This window comes from Aethalodelphis obliquidens, unplaced genomic scaffold (genome assembly GCF_003676395.1).
Source record: "Aethalodelphis obliquidens isolate GAN/ISIS:26980383/991018 unplaced genomic scaffold, ASM367639v1 scaffold2, whole genome shotgun sequence".
Lineage (NCBI taxonomy): Eukaryota > Metazoa > Chordata > Mammalia > Artiodactyla > Delphinidae > Aethalodelphis > Aethalodelphis obliquidens.
Window position 1 is genome coordinate 61,513,226 of NW_020837946.1, and position 19,310 is coordinate 61,532,535.

Here is a 19,310-nt window from a genome sequence, read left to right on the forward strand (position 1 = left end):
TCTTGGGCTAATTAGTTCTTCTTTTCTGGCCTAGGAACCTACATCCACTCCTGTGTTCAGGTCAAAACATTACTCATATAAGGGTAGAGTTCAATCAGTAGTATGTCCATCTGTGGGGTTATTCCTCCCTCCCCAATACTTAATCCAATATCTCTTCTCTTCCCCGCATAGCCAGCCTGGGAAGGATTTTTCACCTTCCTTACCTTGCTCATTTTCTCTTGCCTCATCTCTAGCTATGAAGCCTTTCCTGGTAACCCTGCCTTTCCTATAGAATCTTGCTAAGCTGCTCTCTTTTTATTTCTTACCAATTTCCAACTTTCTATATGATAAAATGGAATCACTTCACTCAAGACAGGAAAATGCATTAAGAAGTCTAACAACTCCTCCAATTAGGTTTCCCAATTCACTGTTGATGAGTATGAATTCAGTTTCACCACCAATCAGCAAAAGTGGGGAAGCATTTCTCCACCAAAGCCCCATGCAGGATGTATGGTCTTGGCTTCTTCTCTCTTTTTCTCAGAAGATACTTCTTTCACTGAGATAGGTATTCTCTCCATAGAGTTGAGGCTAAGTGGAAAGTTGAGAAGAATCCTGGTTTTCTCTGTTAGCCTGGAGCTGATTTAAGGAAATTACCTCTGGCTGGGTTCATGGGCATCTCATGGCAGTTGTGTCTCTGGTATCCCTAGGAATTTACTTGCCCTCTCAGTCTCTCTTTACCGTGCTTCTTTTTTAATGTCTTGAGTTTTTCACCGGTTTTGCCCAAAGCACTGCATTAGGCCCAGCTGAAGGGCCTTCTCCCTTGCAGGCTCTATTCCAATGCCTTTACTCAGTTCCCTTTTCAGAGGCTCACAACATTTGTAACTTGCAAGTAAGTAGTTGGTTTAGAAAAAATTTTTTTGGCATGTCAATCATACATCAATAAAGGTTTTTTGTTTTTAAAGTCAATGGTAAGTCCTATTGTCTTTAAGACACTTGAAATCCTCAACACCCCCAATTAACATTTTAACATATAACCCTCAGTCTATCCTCAGCAGTACTCTCCCAATTCATAATCTGTTTTGAAGAAAAGGAAAAAAACTTTGCCCTAATCGCAAAGCCTTCTCCCTGACCTCTTCATCAAGTGATCTGCAGTAAATGTCCAATCTTGACCATCACAGATAACCTGCCAAAAATTCTTCATGTAGTATTAAACATAAACATACTTAAAACTCAATTTATTTAATATGTTATGATAATTCATATACCAGCAAGACAAGCATAATATTAAACAAAAACAGTATGGTTTAATCCAAAAATAAGAGTAGATGGAATAGGGAGGGTGGGAGGGAGATGCAAGAGGGAGGGGATATGGGGATATATGTATATGTATAGCTGATTCACTTTGTTATACAGCAGCAACTAACACAACATTGTAAAGCAATTATACTCCAATAAAGATGTTAAGGAAAAAACAAACAAACAAAAACCCAAACAAACAAAGAGTAGAAAAGCACTGATCTTTATCATAGGGTTTTAAGTATAACCCCCCACCCCCATGAGGGACTTCATTGTTATTGGAAGATTCCTTCCACCAGTGACGTTTCTTTACAATAAACGTAGGGTCAAGGGTTCTTTCAGATACTTTTGGCTGGTGTCCCAGAACTTAATTCATGCTCCTGAGTCCAGGAGCTCTAAGGGTTTTGGAAAAACTGAAGGGCATCCGAATTAGTGACATTATAAGAAAGGATAGGGACCATCCATAATTTTTATTAAATTGACCAGCTCATTCAAGCTCTGTCTAGAAATGTCCCTCAGAAAAACTTAAGAGAAATTCTGTTACATCAGCTATTTAGCATCTACTGCCTGACTACAGTCAACTGAATCTTTCTGAATGTAGTCAAACTACTTTGAGTTTATAAACATAAAGCAAACTGAGTCGATTCAGCAAAATGGTTTGTCTATAGAGATATAGACAGAGATATAACCAAAGAATTAAGGATAAGAAAGATAAGATCTAGACTCTTCCTTCCATTTCCAGGGCTGCTAACTGACATAAATTGTGTTTATTTACAGTATGAATTAACAGTGGACATGGGGAATACCTACACATATACATATAATTCCAGTCTGGTTATTCATTTAACAGTCCAGACCAGGCACAAATTTAAAATGTTTAGCATCTTTTATGTTTCTTTATTTTCATATCTATTTATGCAGCCATTCATTCATTTCTACTAGACTTTTTTTCCCATAGGGGTTAGGGATGGCTTACTTCAAGGATACATACTTAACATTTTTAATTTTGTTATCTTAAAACAGCATCTGTTTATTATTTGCAGCACATTTCTATCATTGGACAGGGCTGATATTATAGCCTTTCCTTTAGAGCTAGTACCAATCTCTCCACAGTATTCTGCAACCATGATTGTACTTATGGAATGCAAAATATTATTAACCCTATGACTGACTTCTCTACTGTTCCTGTACCCTTTCAAGAAAGTATGTCCCTAAACACTTGGGCATGACCCAGGTGACTTTAAATGGCTCTACTGCCATCTCCACTGAACTTCGACTTTTCTGGTGATGCACCTTTGATAACAACCAGCTCTATAAATTAATAACCATAAAGGTCCTTTAACAACGCTGGAACCTGTTTAGTTGCTCTCCTCTAAGGAGCCAAGGGAAATATATTTCTATTTGTATCTGACTCTTGGGATTTTCTACTGTCTGTCAGTTTAAAGTCTATGGGAGGCTGACAGAGAAAATTAACAGCTGGCTAGAAAGAAGAAAAGTATTTTTATGACTAAAATCAACCATGCTGGGGAGGAAAGGGCTGGCCAAACTCAATAGATTACAAAAGCAATCCTTTATCCAGAGTGGCTGTCCCAGGGTAACTCAAGTGTCTTGTAATCTAATCCCTGAAGATTTAAACACTCTCACTTACCTCCTAATCATTCACCTCCTTTGTTGGAAAAGCAAAAGAATCTGTATATTTTACAAAATTGATGGCAAGAAGCCCAGAAACTATGACATAAATGTACCACAGAGTAATATTTGAGCCTAGAGTGATAAATATTTTCTGTCACGTCTGGCATATATTTAATAGAGACAGGCTGTATCTAGTATGATAAGGGTAGTACAGTACTTAGAGCTATGGCTAATAATGTGCAACTGTGTGCCATGGAGAAGGAAGTGACTGCAAGAAAGTTGAAAAGGTTTAAATTAATTTGTTTGGGGGCACAAGGAACTACTTGCATAAATATACTCCTGTGGCTTGGGGGTAACCTACATATTCCTATACTCCTATTACACAATTCGCTCTAACGGCTGGAACAACCCCAACTCAGAAAAGGGCAGCATTGTTTAGGTGTTTGTTATCACAGCTGGCGTGAACTGATGACAGTGACAACAATTCACAGGCACGTGGCACTTACAAGGGTACTTATATGTTAATGTTCACCTCGCATCTTATTAAAATGGAGATTCTGATTCTGCTGTTCTTAGTTGGATCTGAGAGTCTGCATTTCTAACAAGTCTTGTGTAATGACAATGTTTCTCATCCACGCATCACACTTTTGAGTAGCAAGACCTTATAACATGACCAGCGTGGCATTTGAAAAGCAAGTGTCCAGCCCCAAGTTAGAACATTCATATCTTCACTCACATTCACCCAAGAATATTAACACTTGAGTTTCTTTCTCCGCTGACAATCACTTACCTTGTCAGTGAACCCTATAATCCTGAAGCAATGCTGAATTGCTTCAAACTGTCTTCTGTAAGACTCCTTGGAAGTTATGTCGTGCATCACCCTTCCAGTTTCATCAGCTATGTACCTACAGAGGGTATGACCAAACAGAATGAGCACTGACTTGGAAATGGCACCCCAAATACCAGGGCATCATTGGGCTCCTTGTTTCCAAGGGCATTTCCTTACAGTGATAAAATAATGGTGCACATGCTGAGTAAAACGGTTGCAATTGAGTTTTTGAACTTTCTAGAAAATGCAAAGGGAGATGTAGTTCCTGCCATCTCATGTGGGCATTTCAGCTAAAGGGACTGAGTGTCCAGTTAGGAGAACCGCACTATTTCCAAGTTTTGTCCATTGCTAATTGTATATTCATTAAAAATTAACAACTAAAACCCCCGACACTTACCTAGGAGGCTTTTCCTCAGGAAGTCTGAACTCAGAAAGTTTCTTTTGGTGATAAAGGCCAGCATAAATATAGTAAAATATGTGAAAATTTTTCTCTCCCCTGGAAAAAAAAAAAAAGGAAAGGGACATTACTAACAATATATTCTGGGCTTCCCCACTCCAAGTAATTTATATAGTTTCCTTTCTGTGCAAAATATTATTCTGTAGCAAATTTGCATTTACAGGCAATTAAATATGCTACTTCCCAATTACAGAAATAGCAACAGTGATAGGATTAGTATAGTAATTGCCACAATGTCACACTATTAAACACACTTATGTTTACTATATGCAGAAGGAGGTTTTAGAGAATGGAACATTTATAGGTAACAGCTCAGGTTACATATGTTTAGAGATCTTTCCAGAACAAATGACTACGCGTCTGTGCCACTCGTCTTCTGTTTGTAGCCCATGTTGCTTCAGAGACAGTGATGTCCAGCTTAGAGAGATCAGCCAAACTCCCTACTTTACTGAAGCCCAAGACAGGAAGCAGCTAGCTAGGTGTACAGCAAGTTAGGGAGGGGAATTGGTTGCAGAAGAGAGGTGACTACTCTCTCAAACTTGTATTCTCTCAAATATGATTCAAAATGGCTTGCATCCGTCCCCTGGTCTCCTGCTATGCACCCTATTTTAGGCCACCCTGGCCAGGGTTCTTTCGGATGGGTGCTGCTCTCAGTGTGGTCTGTGGATTGCTGTCAGCTATGATAAGACAAGGAACTAGAAAGTCTATGTCTAGACATTTTATAGTAAGTGATATTGTTATGACATCTAAGAGTATGATAATTTTTCTGATAATACATTTCAATTACATTTTACGAAAGTATTGGTTCACAATAGATTGTGAACTACTATTGGGGTGGCCCAAAAGTTCGTTTGGATTTTTCTGTAACATCTTAAGGAAAAACCCAAACAAATTTTTGGGCCAACCCAATAATTTTTTTTTTTTTTTTTTTTTTTTTGCGGTACGTGGGCCTCTCACTGCTGTGGCCTCTCCCGTTGCGAAGCACAGGCTCCCGACGCGCAGGCTCAGCGGCCATGGCTCACGGGCCCAGCCGCTCCGCGGCATGTGGGATCTCCCTGGACCAGGGCACGAACCCGTGTCCCCTGCATCGGCAGGCGGACTCTCAACTACTGCGCCAACAGGGAAGCCCAACCCAATATTTTTTGAAAAAGCTAGTCTTTCAGCAAAGATAGTTTGAAAAGCCCTGCTCTGCATCCCTTTCTCTCCTTTGGAGGAGGTCATTCTCTCCTGTTGATGCCCCAGGATTTTCTCAAATCCACACCTTGGCCAACGTAGCTCTGTGGAAGAAACCTGTCTTCCTTCTACTCCTTGTCCCTATCTGTGACAAGGGCCCCACTCTTTTCTTTAGCATCTCCTGGATATCCTAGTCTTCTTCTGGTTGTTCATCCTGTCCAAGCTCTTCTGATACATTCTTAGCTCTGCCCTGTGTTCTAGATGTCTCTACTTGCCATTTCTCACCCATTTGTTCACTGAACTAATAAGCTTATTGAGTGCCAAGCATGGCAGGCACTGCACTAGGTGCCAGGGATACAGGACTCAGAGGATTCACGCCCTCTGGAGCTTCCTTCTAGTGATGGAGTCAGATGAATCAACGGGGAAACTGGTGATGAGGGCTTTGAAAGAAACAAACAAGAGACTGAGATGAACAATGCTGTGGGGTGAGGCCACTTGCGTCAAGTCAAGGGAAGGACTCTGGAAGGAAATGACACTAAAATCAAACTGTGAAGCATGAGAAGGGACTGGGAGGAGCTACAGAGAGAAGGGGGAGAGCATCCCCAAGAGAGGGAGCAGCATATATGAAAAGGCTCTGAGCATGATATCCATGTAGAACAAAGGAAGGCTGGTGAGAAGCAGGTGGGCAGGGTCAGCCCACACAGGGCCTTGTCAGGCCATAATGAGGATTTTGTTGATTATGCAATTAGAATTCTTTGAAGTGTCTTAAACTGTAAGTGTGTGACTAGACTGTAAGAAGTTAAGATGGATGCAAGGAGACCAATTAGGAGGATCTGGTGAGACAGTGAGTGACTGGGACAGGGTAATGGCAGGGATGATGGAGAACAAGGGTAAGCTTAAAGATATGTTCTGGAAAAACAACTGAAAGACTGTCCAGATAGAATGAATGAGGGTGGTGAGGGAAAGGGACCTGGAGGTTGCTTCCCAGTTTTCTACCTTGAGTATCTGGTGATGGTGGCAACCATTCACTGAGACGGGAAGGCCTTTACAGGGCCTCATGAACTGGTATGCCCCGCATGAATGACAGTTGTTCTTCCGCCTCTGGTAGAAGTGCAGGCATTGGCTGACCCGTCGTGGTCCTACCTTCCTATAGATTTTTGCAGATACTTCCAGCGCTCAATTCTTCCAAGCTTTGCTTACCGACATCCATCTGGTTGCAGTAACAAACATCCCAAGATCTTAGTGGCTTAACTCAATAAAGTCTTAGCTTCTTGCTAAGAGTACTTGCTCAGAGTACTTGTCTACTGAGGGTCACGGTGCAGGGGGTGGGGGGGTTGCTCATCAGAGTCACTGGGCCCGAGCTGATGGAGCAGCCACCATCTTGCACTTTGCCAGCACTCTGGAGGGTCTTTCCATTAAACGCGCATTTGCCAGAACTAGTCCTATGACCATATCCAGCCACAGGGTTCCAAGAAGGAGAATCCTACTATGTGCTGGAGGAGGACAGGACCAGAAAGGTCAGACAAACAGAACTTGCACAGGTCCCATCTTCTCCTCATCCAATGTCTTCAGTCTACTTTATCCATTAGTGCTATCATATTGACTAAATTTAATAATAATAAGTTATGGTTTATTAGGTACCAATTATGTTTCAGATTCTATATTTGGTAAAAATCACATATCATCTCATTTAATTCTCATAACAGCCCTGTGAGGTTGGCTTTATCATGCCCTTTTTGCATATGAGGAAAGTAAGGTATAAGGATAGTTATATTAATAAGTGACATTGCTGTGACTGGAACCCTCCTCACATTTTCCTTATAAAAGACCACTTTACATTTGAACACAGAAAACTATAATTTCCATTCTCTCAGAGGTAGCTCCCTAAACTTTAAAATCACCCTAATTTGGGAAGAAAGAAGTAGGGACCTCATAAAAATTAATCGAGACACCACACGGAAGCTAAAATGACTGACTCTAGCCTTCGGTACATTTGTTTAATTTTCATGTCAGTCCCTATTTTGTGAGGAAACTGCAGGTATATGATAAAAGAAGATGCTGGGGCTCTGAACCTAAAACAAGTCCTGTGGGTTCTACCTGCACAGTATTTCTCAGATGCATCAGCTCCCCTGCATCCCCATCTCCACCGCTACCACCTCAGCGCAGGCTAACGTTCCCGCTCACATGGATTTGAAACCAGCCTCCTAGTGGTCTCAATGTCGTAACTGTACTTCTCGCATCTCCTCCAATCCATTTGCCCCACTGAAGCCAGAGCCATTATTTCATTATATCAAAATGCAAGTTGGTTTTCGAGACTCCCCTTCTTGAAAATGTCAAATGGCTTCCTATTATTGCCTTTAGAATCAGGTTCCTCAGCCTGGTTCCAAAGCCCTGCAGGACCTGCCTCAGTCTTGTCTTTGCTCCTCTCTCCCTCCTCCCCACTCCTGTCTCCATCTCATCTCATTGGCTCACTCTTAGTGATCCTCAGATTCAACGTCTCTTACACAGGGAGCCCTCTCTTCCTGGACTAGGCTACTGCCCTTTCTCCTGTTTTACCTTCACAGCACCTTACTTTGCTTCCTGGTACTTATCACACTTGGTCTGCATTTACAGTTTTTTGTGCTTAATGCCTGCGATTCCCCTGCCACCCCATCACCCCGACCCTGGCCGCCCACCCATCTTCCATCCCCTATCCACTCCAAGCCCCATGAACACTGGGACCTCGTCTATTTTGTTCACTCTTGCAACTCCAACAGAGAGCACAGCACTGGCACACAGCGGGAATTCAACAGATAATTACTGATTAATGCATGAAGGGAGCCAGGCCCCTGAGGAAGTCTGGTGTCCTGCAACAGTAATAACAGTGGCTAACTCTCTGATCACATATACCAACCCACGTACTTTTTGAAGTCATTTTATATAAACAAACTCACTGATCTTCACAATAAACCCATGAGGTAGGCTCTAGTAGCATCTCCATTTCACAGAGGAGGCACAGAGAGGATAGGGGACATACCCAGGGTCACATAGTCAAGGTCAGAGCCAGCACTTGAACCAGGGGCAGTCCATGCTATTGGACTATTGCTATACTGCTCTTCTTAAAACAAAAGTTTTTTTCCTCTCTCAATCTAGGGAAAAAATGAACATGTGGAATATTCTCAGTGCTTTTTTTTTGATAGACAAGCTCAATTTTAAGGGACCTAATGATTTTTAAAAGTAACTGCATATTGTTAAATTCTACCTGGTATAACAAACTCAGGAAGAACGGGCATACCTATCCCAGTGTAATCCCACCCAGCCCTTTCTACTCTGCTTGTAAACATCTTTTAGGTTAGAAGTCACCACTTATCCTCTGCTTAAATAATTCCTTGCTCTTGGGGAGGCTGGGGGTGGGGATGGGGGGCAAGGATGCTAAGAACAAGGGTGAATGGAGCCATGAAAATTCCCAAAGCCGCCCAGTCTGTATTGCAGCGCAAAGCCAGAGCGAGAAAATAGTGCACCTACGCTGCCTGTTTTATAACTCTGGATTTTTCAAGGAGATATTCAGAGATTCTTGCCCCCATCACAGCTCCAGTTGGTGTAAACATCATTTCCAGATATTTTCCAAAACGGCTGGAATTGTCATTGATGGCAGTGCATGCATTTCCAAAGGCTTCCACCAGAGAGTTGACTTGCAGAATTTTCTCTCTCAAGGTCTGATTATTTGCCTGTGCCAAACAAGAACAGTCAGGAGGAGCCTCCAGAAACATTACTTCAATAGAGCTGCCACGCAAGGTCCACCCACACCACCCAGCCCACAGATTTCACATTTATCCTCTGGGGGAAAAACTCCATTTGGGGAAATTAGCATCAATCACCAGCATTGTTTTCTCCGATGAGCATTTCCCCAGATGTATAAGCATCAGATGAGGCTAGATTAGGTCATTAGTTTTTACAACCAACTACACTTCTCTTAAAATTCTTGACAGATAAAATGCCTGAAGAGCTTAGAAAGAATTTTTTTTGGTGGTACGCGGGCCTCTCACTGTTGTGGCCTCTCCCGTTGCGGAGCACAGGCTCCGGACGTGCAGGCTCCGCGGCCATGGCTCACAGGCCCAGCCGCTCTGCGGCACGTGGGATCTTCCTGGACCGGGACACGAACCTGTGTCCCCTGCATCGGCAGGCGGACCCCCAACCACTGCGCCACCAGGGAAGCCCAGAAAGAATTTTAAATAGAGAGATACCATCACTTTTCTCAGTTATTCACTATAATATTCAATAAACCTCATCTGTAAAAAATACTCTTAAATTTGTTCCTAGTCTCCTAATACACTAATTCTGAGTATAAGCAACTGCTAGGGTATCTTTAAAGCTAACCCTTTGATGTCCATTTCCCCAAGCTGAGAATTTCCATTTCCCTCAACTTTTGTTCAGAGAGCTCTATTTCCGACCCTTTAATCTCCTTAGTGGCGCTCCCTGCTCCTGCTCCTAATGTTTAACCACTTTTACTACTTAATGGCTGAATGTTTGTATTACACTGAAAACATGAAAACTTAATTGCCAATAATCTAGTAAATTGGTGCTGGCATTATTTTCTTCACTATGTGAAAGGTGGAGGACATGCTGACATCTTAAGAGGCCTAGCGATCAGGAGGTGAACATAACAAAGATGGAATGTTTCTATGTAACCCCTAATAAAACCCAGTATTTCCATTATTTAGAAAATACGCAGTCCTCTAACCACGATACAGAAAGCAGGTCGTCAATACCTTTCCCAAGAAAGTCAAATGCTGAACTATCAGGTGGGCGCTTTCCGTCTTCCCAGAGCCACTTTCTCCACTGATGACAATGCACTAACAGAGAAAATGAAGTGTTGGTGAAGAATTCAAAGCACAGTAGACACCCTGTGTGTTCAGCTATGGTTTTCATATAACATCTACCACTGTATACCTTAAATCTTCACTGAGCAATATATCTTAGGAATCTTTCCATTTCAGTACACCGAGAGCTTCCTCAACCTTTTCAGTAGTTTGTCACTCCCTTATACAGATGTACCATAGTCTATTTAACCCATCCCATATTGATGGATACTTGAGATTTTCCCGATGTCATTACAAACAATACTGCAATGAATAACCTGATACGTAGGTCATTATATTTATATGCAGGTTCATTTGTAGAATAAATTCCCAGAAATGGGGTTGTTGGACCAAAAGGTAAACACATTTATAAGTTTGATAGATAATACCAAATTGCTTTCCTAAGGACTGTATCAGTATATGAAAGTGTCGGTTCTCCTGCACCCTCACCAAATGGCTATGTTGGATTTTTGCCAGTCTGATAGGCAAAACATTATACCTCGGTACAGTTTTAATTTGCACTTCTTTTATTATGAGTGAGATTGGGCATCCTTTCGTAAGTTTAAGGTCATTCATATTTTCCTTTTTTTGTGACCAGTCCATATTTTGCCTTTTTTTAAATATATATTATTGGTCTTTTACCATTTGTTTCTAGGAGCTCTTTATGTATATATAAAGGAGATTAGTGGGTGTGGTATAATAAAAAAACATATATTTGGTCTTTGTCTCTGGTTCCTGGCACTGAGCTCCTAAAACCCTTGGAATGTCCTGAATGACGGGAGTGATGAGAGCATCCTTTGTTATTCACAAACAAGTCCCTTTCAACCAACCCTAACTGCTCATCAAGTGGTTCAAGGTGGAGCCCAAAACAGCTTCAGGATGGGGGCTGGTTAATAAAAGACCAAACACATGATTTAGAGGGTGGGAAATTTCACCCCCGCTACTCCAGCTTCTGGGGAGGAGAGAAGGGCCAGAGATTGACTGAGTCATAAAAACTCTTGAACAAGATTCTGAGAGCTTCCAGTGTGAATATGTCGCAGGCCTGGGAGGATAACGCGTGGAAGCTTTACACCACTTTCCTCCCTGTATCTTGTCCTATGCATCTCTTCCATTTGTCTGCTCCTGAGTTGTAACCTTTATAAAAACCCAGTAAACCTAAGTAAAGTGTTTTCCTGAGTTCTGTGAGTCGTTCTAGTGAACTATCAAACCTGTGGGGGGGCTGTGGGAATCCCTGAATTTGCAGTCAGCCAGGAGGAAGTGTAGGTAGCCTGGGTACCCCATTCACAGCTGGTGCCTGAAGTAGCGGCAGTCTGGGGACTGAGCCCTGAACCTGTGAGGTCTGTGCTAAACATGGATAGTTCATATCAGAATTGAATGGAACTGAATTGTTAGACAGCCAGTTGGTGTCAGGGAATTGGAGAACTGGCTGGTGTTGGTAAAGACACACATTTAGTGTCAGAGAAAAAGATAACACAGTGGGGTAACTTTTTAACTTGAGAAACACATATATCGCTCTTCATTTCCTTCCTTTCTATGAATTCTACGGACATTCCACAAGTCTCTGGGAAAGGTAAGAATGTGGAGAAGCCAAGTTTCTAACACACAGTGAATCCAGGTACTCCATTTCGTAACTGGCACTATTATAATTTCAATCAGCTCCTCAGCAAATCCAAAGCTGGGACTTCACAGGTCTCAGGAAATATACACATTGTGCTGCTCTCATAAAATTTCCCACCACATTAGATTGTTTCTATTTCAAACAGAATAAAGACAGAAGGGAAAACACACATATTGAAAGTAAAGGAAGGGCCAAAGGTTGGATATGCCACCACTGTGAATCAGAGGTCCAGAAAGTTAAAACGTATGGGTGAGCTTTGTGTTTAACTAGCACTGAGTTTAAGATTTGTTCAGTCTTTACCCAATTCATCACAATTTCTCAGCAGCTAAACAGTGTGGTGCAGAAGCACTAACAACCTGTGTGCAGTATTTCATACAAAAAGTACAGGACCATGAAATTTCTGAGACCTTCACTGGAAAGAACTTCATGTCCGTCATTCTCCATCCCATTTTTATGACAGTCATTGCCACGTCACCAGGTTTGTGTTAGCTCTGTGTTCTTATATTCATATTAGGATTATCCTTATTATATTTTCCCAGGGGAAGTGAGTGCCCTTGACAAGGACGTTTCACATTCCTTGAAAAGGGTTTTCACGTTTTCCTGCTACTCTGGCTTTATCACTGTTCCTGTTCCCCTGAGCTACTATTTTACTGCCTATTTCCTTGAGTCAGCACCAGCAACCAGAATGGAAAGTTTTTAGGGAGACTTAAGAGCTGCATTGGAGGACAGAACACATCCTACTGTGGGACTCCGTGGGGAAGGGCAGTAAGTTCTTACCTGGTCTTTGTTGAAAGTAACCATGCATTGGTAAGCAGCATCTGCTGATGCAAATATGTGGGGGGGATTTGAGGCACGTTTCACTCCATGATAAAGTCTGGAAAACTGAAAAACGTTAACTTAAAGAACCCTTCTAATGTCCCAGTACCTTTTTGCCCACAAAACCAAGGCTTCGTCACTTATTAGGAGAATTGTGGCATCAGGGAGGCTGTAGAGCTGACTTCAAATCCCAAGTCTTCACTTACTGGCTTCCCAAGCTTGTGGAAGGGCATTAACGTCACTATGCTAAGTGTCCTCATCTGCCAAACAGGCTTAATAATATTACCTGTCACACAGGTTCGTGAGAGATAAACAAGGTAATCCAGTGCCTGGTATGTGGTAAGCACTAAATAAATGTTAGCTGTTTTGTTACATATTAACTTAAAAAGTTACCCCCAAAATGTAACAATTCCATCTGTGTTGTATTATTATCTTCATTTTGGGGTATGTACACCCCTAGGATGACATAATTTTATTCTCATTTTTTCTCCCTTTTCATTTTCCCTTGAGATTTCACATTTCCTATTAAGGAGCACCATGATCATAAAGGATCCCTTACCTGTGGAGAGTATATGTTTAGATTCTGGAAGGGGTTTAAGGCAATTAAGATGTCTCCAACATATGTATAAATCAGTAAGTCCACATAACGCTTCTGCAACTGATGAATAATTGTATCCTAAGAAGAGGATAAATAGTACTGAGAGTAAACGCTATTTCCAGTCAAGGGAGTGATCCTAAAAATAACAACAAATGTATTCTTACGAGAATATTTTTCTCTAAAACATTAAAATAGCCCATTTAAGTCATACCCTATTGATTAGGATCCTAATGATCCTAAATGCAGATATTTGCCTTGAAAAAGAAAAAATTAGGAATATGCTAAAAGAATTCGGCCCACTTAGGACTTGCTAAGAGACTCTGACATATGCAACAAAGATTTTGTCTGTTATTATGAAAAACATGTCTCACCCAACCAAAATGTTCTATTTAGAATTTGATTTAATAGGTCATTACTATTAATAAAGTACAGACAAATTGTAACTTCATTTCTCAAAGCATTACACTTAAAATTTATGTGGTGGGAATGCAGAATTGAACACTTTTATATCACACTTTAGTGATTCATGCATTGCAGTTAAGGGTCCCCAGAGTTAGAATCAGCAGAAGCAGCTCCAGTGCAATTAACAGCTCTATTAAACATGCATATTTTAAATGGGGATTATCACAGTTTCCAAATTTAGAATTCAAGCTATATTAGCTTCACTATTTCCCTAAATGAAGCTCCTCTTTATGAAGAGCAAACAACTATCTTAATTTAAGGGTTAAGTTGCACTTTTCTATAAACAGAAAATAATTTCAGCTGATCTAATACATCATTTAAGCCTACAATATAAAGGCCTTTACGGGAAAAATCCAAACCCTTTTCTTGTCATCATTCAGGACATTTGGGGGACTATAAATGCACACAACACCGGATCATAGTCACAGCAACCAAATGTTCCTGAGCTTCACCCCAAGGCTATACAAACAATTAAAGTTTCAAGTGACCTTAGGAGAATATGATCTACAACAGAAAGGTCACACCACTCATGTGAAACAAATGTCATTGGTGAAAATTGTCTATTAAATATTTAGTACCTCATCCAGAACCTCGAGATTGACCAAATCATCCTCAAGGCAGTATTTTTCAGCATCTCCCACATGGTAGGGTCTTCTGGTATGCATCCTTTCATGCCTAGAAAATACAGCAAAAAGTAGGCAACAAGAACAACTCAGCCACAGTCTTACCACGCAACGTGTTCAGAGACTTCAGAGAAGGGACAGGAAGAGCGACTCCAGTCCAGGTCCCCAGTTCTCTCCCCATCACTTCAGGGCCCCCCGGGGGGAAGGGGAGCTCCAGAGCTCAAGCCTTCCGCTGCCATGAGGAGCACAGCCAAGTGGGCCCATCTAACACTTATATCTGCTTTTCTTACGTGCCAACCACAGCACTTCCTTGCATTATTTTCTGTTCAGTGTCAGGCATGTAATTCTCACTAGGGTACTTCCCTTGAGGTCCCCTCCTGCTGTCCACCAGCACCACCCCACACTTCTTGAGAAATTTTTGAAACTACAGAAAACTTCAGAGAATAATATAGCAGATACCAACGAATCTATAAATGCTTACATTTTATCTTGTTTATTCTAAATCCCTTTGGGACCCATGTTCCATCCCACTCCCCTTTCCTGAGTGACCACGATTTCGTGGGTATCCTTCCAATTTAAAAATATTGGTCATACACATATATGTACCCATAATACACAGATTTGGTATGTTAAATTATAAAAATGATATCATACTGGTGGTTTCATTTTGCAAATTTACTTTTTTTCCATTCAACATCATGATTCCCCACCCCCTCCTTCTCCCATCTCTCTCTCTCTTTCCATATATATATATATGGACCTGTGATGATACTGGGCATAAAAGGTGACAGGGATAGACACACAGACATACATACATAGAGAGAAAGACAGGGAACAAGGGAGAGAGAGAGAGAATGAGAGTGAGTGAGCAAGTGACTGTCACTTTAATCACTGGGTAATATTACATCATATAAATATGTACCAATTTCTTTATTGGCCTTGATCAACATTTAGGCTGATTCCAACTTTTTGCTACCAAAAACAAAGCAGCACTCAAGTATCTTTATGTGCATCTCCTTGTGTACATAGGTGAGATTTTCTCTTGGGAGTGTACTCACCAGGCATTAAAAAAACTTCCTGCCTATTAAATTAAAAGTTACTTCCTAATCCCTATTATTGATAGATTTGAAGAAGGAGTATTTTAAGCATGGTATTAGTCATCTCCAGTGCTAGAACCAATTTTGCTGCTAATTCATATAAAAGTCCAAAGTAGATGAAACTTAATTTTACTTAATAAAGTCAAATTTATAACCTAAGCATTTTAAAATTATTATTAGACAGAACAGTTTATTCATCTGTATTCTAACATATTAGTGATGTCAAAGAAAAATCATATCTGTTTGAAAAACAGCTTTTCTTAAAAACTCAGAGCTGCTTCTATCTAGCCACTTTGCCAAATAAAACAGCAGGAGGGTACACATTTCTGGCCAAATCCTCTTCACATAAAACCCAAGCATTTTTTTCCTTTGAAGTTCACCATAAAACAAAATATTGCAACATATTTTTAATAAATTAAATTCTCATCATATTAAATTCAGCTAGTTTATCTCCTTCCTAAATTTATATCTTGCAATCGTATGAAATAGTCTATGTTAGAGTTTATTTCAAGCATCTTTTGACAAAGAAAGTCAAGGATTTTTAAAAAATCCACAGCTCTGGTTCGGGTCAAGATGAAGTAAGCACTCTCCATTCTGTCTCTCCATTGAATGCAACTAAATACCTTGGACAGAATGCATGGTACTCTGAGAAGTATATGGTAACAGGCTGACCGGGGGAATCAGAATTCAAAATATCACTGAGTCAAAGGTGAGTTTCCTGAGATTTTTTTTTTTCTTCCAGTAACTCCTGACCTGGACTTGAAGTCAGCCTGAACTGCATATAGGGATGTCAAGTTGCACGCTGGATGACATTTTTACAGCCAACTAAAAGTGGAAGCATTGACAAACCTCACTTGCAATATCACAAATAAACTCTAGTAGAAAGTCGTGACTATAACTTTGAACATGTACAATGCAATACCACCAGGATCGAAACTGTTATCTTCTGAACCCTGAAGAGCTTATCTGTATATCTATCGCACAAATTTAACCTCCAGGAATCATGCAGATGCTGTCTACAAATCTGAGCTTGCAAGGTATTTCCACTCTGATACAGACCACTTCATTTTCTCACTCAGGGAAAAAAATATATATTCCAGCCCTATCTCAGTACTCCCCAACTAGTGTTCTTCTGAAACTGCTACCTGCTTCATTTTCCTACTTTGGCTATAGTGTTTGGAGAGAATGAAGAGAAAAAAATTATTTATTCCAATTTTTATCTTTTTTAATTTACATTATCCTAGAGTACATATATTTATTAAAAGTGTTACATTGTTTTATATTTGTCTATTTTTAGTTGAAATTAATCAAAAGAAATTTGGTTTAAATTTTTTTACAGTTTTCTTGAGTTAAATAATTTGTTGTCACCAGTAACCATCAACTTAAATTTCCTTTAAATTCACATGCTCCACCTAGTGCCTTACTTGAGAATAGCATCTATTATCAATTCTTGCTGAAGAATTCCTTGTTTAATGTGAAAATTACAGATTTCCAACTAAAAACTTCGATTGAGTATTCCAAAGCTTAGAGGAATGGAGAGATAGGTAAATGGTTGGGTAAAGCAAAAGGCATTCTATTAAATTAAGAGTATATGGTAAGGTATTATAGTTTTGATGATTTAGAAGATATTTCCAAATCCCAACAAAGTCTATACTGCCTTTTGCTAGATTTTCTATTTGTTTTCATGAAGCCCTAAGTATGTTGTCTGCCAATCCTGGTTTCCCAGACAAATGGAGTTTTGGGGTTAAAGCTTAGAGAGGATGAGACTCAAAGCCCTGGCTTAGGCTGGTTCTTGGAGTTTGGGTTTGGTGTGGTGTGGGGCAGCTAGTGGTGAGAAGGGTTGACCTAAGGATCCAGGGATCAGGAAAAGGGGAAACTGGTGTCTGAGTCCCCAGTTCAAGTAAGGTGGGAATGAGGGCAATTCTGAAACATCAGGTCTAAGGCAATGGGTGGAGAATAAGAACTGGATCTTAAGGGTCGGTGAGACAGAGCCAGAGGTGGAGACTGGGAGCTCCCCTAAAACAACAGTGGGCACAGATGAGATAGAGGATTGGGGATTTTGGGGATGTCTTAGGTCCAGCCCATGAGGGGGGAGAGAAGCTGTAGAAGGTACCAGGTTTGTTCAGACACTGGAGGAATAAAGTCCTAAAGTGCTGTTGGCTTCACTATAATGTAATCTCTACACCTGCATTATGGTTAAAACCATTTCTGGGAGTTCTCTTTGATATCTCATCACTGGGCCTGCAGACTTCTTTGTTTGAGCTACTGGCCCTATGAATAATATTGACAAAATATTATATATTTTGTCCAAAAGTGATTCCTTAATCCCTTAGCCTGCTCCTGTCTGTCAACTTTGCCTGTGGTAGCAGTAACATCCACGTAGGTAGGTCCACACAGGGCTGCAGGAGCTTCACGTAGGTATGGCAGGAGGCATTCTTCCCTTCATGCCCAACTATGTTGAAGAACAAAGCATAGAAGGAAGGCCTCTAAATTATAATTCAAGGGTAGGAAGGAAACAAAATCTTTATTTTGTAAGAACAGCCGGTTCTTATTAGTAGCCCATTTTATACACATCAGTGTATACATGTCAATCCCAATCGCCCAATTCATCACACCACCACCCCACTCCCTGCCGCTTTCTCCCCTTGGTGTCCATACGTTTGTTCTCTACATCTGTGTCTCTATTTCTGCCTTGCAAACCGGTTCATCTGTACCATATTTCTAGGTTCCACAAATATGTGTTAATATACGATATTTGAAACAAAATCTTTCAGTCTAAAAATGACAGGGGATGTGCTAGTGAGAGGTGAAACTCTGCCCTGAAAAATGCCTGATGGTCTTTTAGACGGTCGTCCTATGGCAGGAGGACCATTGGGAAGGCCACCTCTACCTCCACTCCTCTACACTCAGGATCAGAGCCCTTCCCTCCATCCAAGAGTGGAACCAAGAGTGGAACCGGAAGGAGTGGAAAATGACTAACACTCCCACCAGATCCCAGATAAGTAAGTAAAACCTGTTGGGGGCGGAGAAAAAAGGAGTAAAGAAAAGGAGTAAGGGAGAGGGTCCAGGCTCAAAGGTGGTGGTCCTCACGAGTCTAAGACAAAGGCTTCTGCGGCCACGCACAAAGCTCAGGAACAAGCTGACAATTTGGATAGATTAGAGGGACCATTCCCTTATCACCACATTCAATGGATCTCATATGGTAAGGAAAATGCTACTCAGAATTGGGGATAGAGTACTATTACTCCAACAAAGGTAGTGATGTTGAATATTTCTTCCAAATCATTATTTCCATTTCAGTGTACCTCTTGATAACAGAGTGGATGAAAGAGAACTTTACTGTAATCACATAATCATGGACCTAGCATGGGGAAAATAACGGCAAACCATCTAGGTGTAACACCATCCCACTGAGATCCAAATATGAGTGAAGTTACCACCTAGATAACTTTAACTACATGAGCTCGATCTTGATCTGAAATTTAAGCTTATAGTTATCAAACAAACATTATAATACATAGATTAAAAATACAAGAATTATTTGGGTGGAAATCTCTATAGTATCTCCCTGTTTTTTCATTCAAGCATTGTTTTTGACCAGAATTTCAATAGATCAGCATCTTATCAATTATATTAAGTGTATTTGATATAGCTATCTTCTCTAGGCAGCAAGAATCAGTGACACCAGCAGAAAATTAAATATTAATTCACTCATTCAGTTATAGATAGAGATAGATAGCAGATTACATCAGGGTATATAGATTTATTTCTTGTCTGTTAGGAAAACAGGAAAATCCTTAACCTGCTATGTGGCAAGCGTCTTCAGCATTTGATGAAGTAATCATTCAAAAGTCATTCATTTGCACAGGATTCCAAGAACCCAACAGTGTAT

At 40.6% G+C, this 19,310-nt stretch overlaps 1 protein-coding gene across 1 annotated transcript in view; it reads right to left on the reverse strand.

Moving 5' to 3' along the window:
• MYO3B (myosin IIIB) overlaps nt 1-19,310 on the reverse strand; it is a 407,025-nt gene that overhangs the window by 198,287 nt on the left and 189,428 nt on the right. The window contains exons 10-16 of the mRNA XM_027128624.1: nt 14,277-14,373; nt 13,198-13,314; nt 12,600-12,704; nt 10,115-10,198; nt 8,871-9,073; nt 4,134-4,232; nt 3,698-3,812 (exon numbers count right to left, since the gene is read on the reverse strand). Coding sequence (XP_026984425.1) covers nt 3,698-3,812; nt 4,134-4,232; nt 8,871-9,073; nt 10,115-10,198; nt 12,600-12,704; nt 13,198-13,314; nt 14,277-14,373 — 820 coding nt within the window. The remainder of the gene's footprint in view (nt 1-3,697; nt 3,813-4,133; nt 4,233-8,870; nt 9,074-10,114; nt 10,199-12,599; nt 12,705-13,197; nt 13,315-14,276; nt 14,374-19,310) is intronic.